Here is a 2,964-nt window from a genome sequence, read left to right as displayed (position 1 = left end):
TACTTAGCACCTGCAGGGAATTGAAGCCAAGAATACCTCGGCAACCAAGTAACCATAAGACGGGTGCGATTACAGTGTCAAGGCAAAACCCTTCACATACTAAGCACCCGCAGGGAATTGAAGCCAGGAATACCTTGGAAGTAAAGTAACTATAAGACGAGTGCGGGTACAGTGTCAAGGCGAAACCCTTCACATACCTAGCACTCCGCAGGGAATTGAAACCAAGAAGGATCTTCTGGGCCATGCTTGCGGAAACGGGAATAACATCCCCGCATAGCGGGAACGTCGAGAACTAGATTGTTTGAAGCTCCAAGATGGAATTGATTGTTTAAACATAATTGATCAATATGTTCAAAACTACCAAAACCTCATGGAGAATCTACACAAGTGGAACTCAACGCTCCTGACTTGCGAGGAGGTTACAGACCTACCCGCATCACACCCAAAGATCAAGCAGAAAAGTCGGGAATTTCTGCACGTGACATTAGGACTTCCGCGGGAAGAATCCCCATGGAAAACCTTAAAACTAAACCCTTTTCAAAACCCTTTGCTTGAGTCCAAAAGTTCACCTCACTTATTAACAATTCATGAGAAGAACATTGGACTGGGGGGACTTGAAGAGTTAGGTCCCAGCAGAGCCCAGTTGGACTCGCAAGACTCACCTCAAAGAGGGAAGCCTGCGTAGTTGAACCCGCAAGACTCACCTTCAACAGGGACGTCTGCGCAAAGGCTAAACTCGCAGAACTCACCTTGAAGAGGGACGTCTGCACAGAAACCAACTGGATCCGCAGGACCCACCATGCTCAGAGACGTGACGTCCTTACGCGCAGTACGTAAGCTGTTCCCGCAGGAAAAGCCTCCCAATGGTGTACCCCGCCTGTTCCCGCAGCTGCGGATACAAGCCATCAGGGAAGGCTACCCGCGCAGCAAGGCTACATGCACAAGGCACTTAACTCTTAAATAATTCAGTAATGTCACCTGAAGAAGGAGTGAGCAAGCCGGGAACACTCCCGCACAAAGCCGGGAAAACTCCCGCCCAAATGAGCCAGTCCGTACGATACTGGAGGATCTTTTGTACTGTACCTGACGAGGTATGGACAAAAGATCTGACCAAGGATACGACAGCTCACTGACAACAGTATGACGAGCAGCACGCTCTTGTACTGTATGTCACTATTAGCCGCTGCCTACTCACCAACCTGTCGGAGGAGGTGCATGGCCTGCAGTTGGTGGAACAGGAATAGTACACAGCCGGCCTGGTCACTATCAGCCGCTGCCTATCCACCAACCACCAGCATGGCATGTGCGTAGCCCACAGTTGGCAGAACAGGAACACTATTTCAGCCGGCTGTACCTGCTTGGAAACCTACCTTCGGCTATAAATACTCCAACACCTTGGAATGGTATCATCTTATCTCATCTCATATCTTGATATATTACCTGATATCTGCTCTAGTCATTCTCTTAATATACACTTATATTCAAGAGCAATCTAGTCTGATTCTCACGCCGGAGGGTGGTCACAAGGAGGTACCCCCCCCCCCTTCTCAGTGACGAGCTCACGGTGTCTGTTTTGCAGGTTATCAGAAGAACCATCTTCGCCGGATCTAACCCCTCGTGGGAAACATCTATTTAACCCCCCGGATTGTCCATAATCTGCCCGGGGTCGATTAGTGTTTCTTCAGAGAGGCTTCTGATACTGGAATAACTACCTCCAACCCTGACGACCACGTCAGAAATGTTAAAGAGTCTCAAGAATCTTGACTTCGGTTGGCACGCATGCCTCTGCTTTTCATTTTAATATGTACATGTAGTTGACTTCTTCTTTTTGTTTTTTAAATGGATATTTGTGCCACACCTAGTATGTATTGAACACTTATTTCTTTCTCTCATCATTTATTTTTGTTGTAGCACATTACAATTATAATATAAATGAGTAAAAGAACATGGAATAAATACAAATAAAAGGGTGGCTCGTGACCTATGTTACATAGAAATTAGACATAACATTTCTCAAGTTGCGCCACATTCCACGTTCCCGGGACCAACTTGCCATCTAGCTTCTCTAACTCAAATGACCATTTCCCGAGGACCCGTTTAACTTTATAGGGTCCCTCCCAGGTTTGGGATAGCTTCCCTGATGTCTCTGTATTTGAAGCTTCATTGTTACGGTACACATAATCTCCCACGTTGAAATTGCACACTTTGACCCGCATGCCATAATACTTTTGGAGCTGGCATTTGTAATTACTTTCTTTGATTTGTGCTAGCTCGCACCTCTCTTTGAGGAGATCTAAATTCAAACACAACTCCTTGTCATCATCTTTTGCAAGAAGTGTTTTCGTGAATGGTACGCCTATCTCCGCGGTAATCATGGCTTCCAAACCATCAGTAAGACTGAAAGGGATTTCAGCATTGCTTATTTTCTTTCAAGTATGGTAAACCCATAATACATGCAGCAACTCATTGATCTAACCTGTATGCTTTGTGCCAAGTCTAGCTTTGATCCCGTCCTTGATGCTGCGGTTTGCTCGCTCGACCTGTCCATTCGCTTGCGGGTGTGCGAAAGAAGTAAAGACTTGATAAATTTGCAATTCTATAAGATATTCTTGAAAAAACACCGATTCAAACCTTAATTGGGTCTCAACCAGGTTAGGGTTTGGATGATTTCATTCTGGCCTTCACGAGTTAAATCGAGCTTAGTCCTGCAAAACAGACCATCATGAGCTGTTTACGAGAAGGAAGAGGTGGGGGGGGTCTTCTCACAACCACCCTCCGGGGTAAGAATAGTAACGTTTCTGATCAAGGAAAGTACAGGGAAATACAAGTGTAGAATTGGTGAAATGTGTGTGTACCTCTTTGTCAATTGCATGAAGGTATTTATAGCCGGGAGTGGTAGAGAATAATTAGTCGAGTTGTCACAGCACAAAGAATATTATGTTCACCTAAAGGGCCACATGGCTA

The 2,964-nt window shown here is 45.6% G+C and overlaps 1 protein-coding gene across 1 annotated transcript; it reads right to left on the bottom strand.

Annotated features, from left to right (window-relative positions):
- Positions 1 to 1,997: 1,997 nt before the first annotated feature.
- Positions 1,998 to 2,548, bottom strand: LOC143631183 (uncharacterized). Its single transcript, XM_077100023.1, has 2 exons — positions 2,477 to 2,548; positions 1,998 to 2,426 (listed from the first exon to the last, which is right to left on the bottom strand). Exons 1-2 carry the CDS (start codon positions 2,546 to 2,548, stop codon positions 1,998 to 2,000), a joined length of 501 nt encoding a protein of 166 aa, XP_076956138.1.
- Between the last annotated feature and the right edge of the window lie 416 nt (positions 2,549 to 2,964).

Source organism: Bidens hawaiensis, unplaced genomic scaffold (genome assembly GCF_021521415.1).
Source record: "Bidens hawaiensis isolate Kalapana, Puna unplaced genomic scaffold, B.hawaiensis_p1.1 tig00005959_1, whole genome shotgun sequence".
Taxonomy (NCBI): domain Eukaryota; kingdom Viridiplantae; phylum Streptophyta; class Magnoliopsida; order Asterales; family Asteraceae; genus Bidens; species Bidens hawaiensis.
Note: the sequence above shows the minus strand (reverse complement) of the source record. Positions and strands in the feature narration are given on the sequence as shown.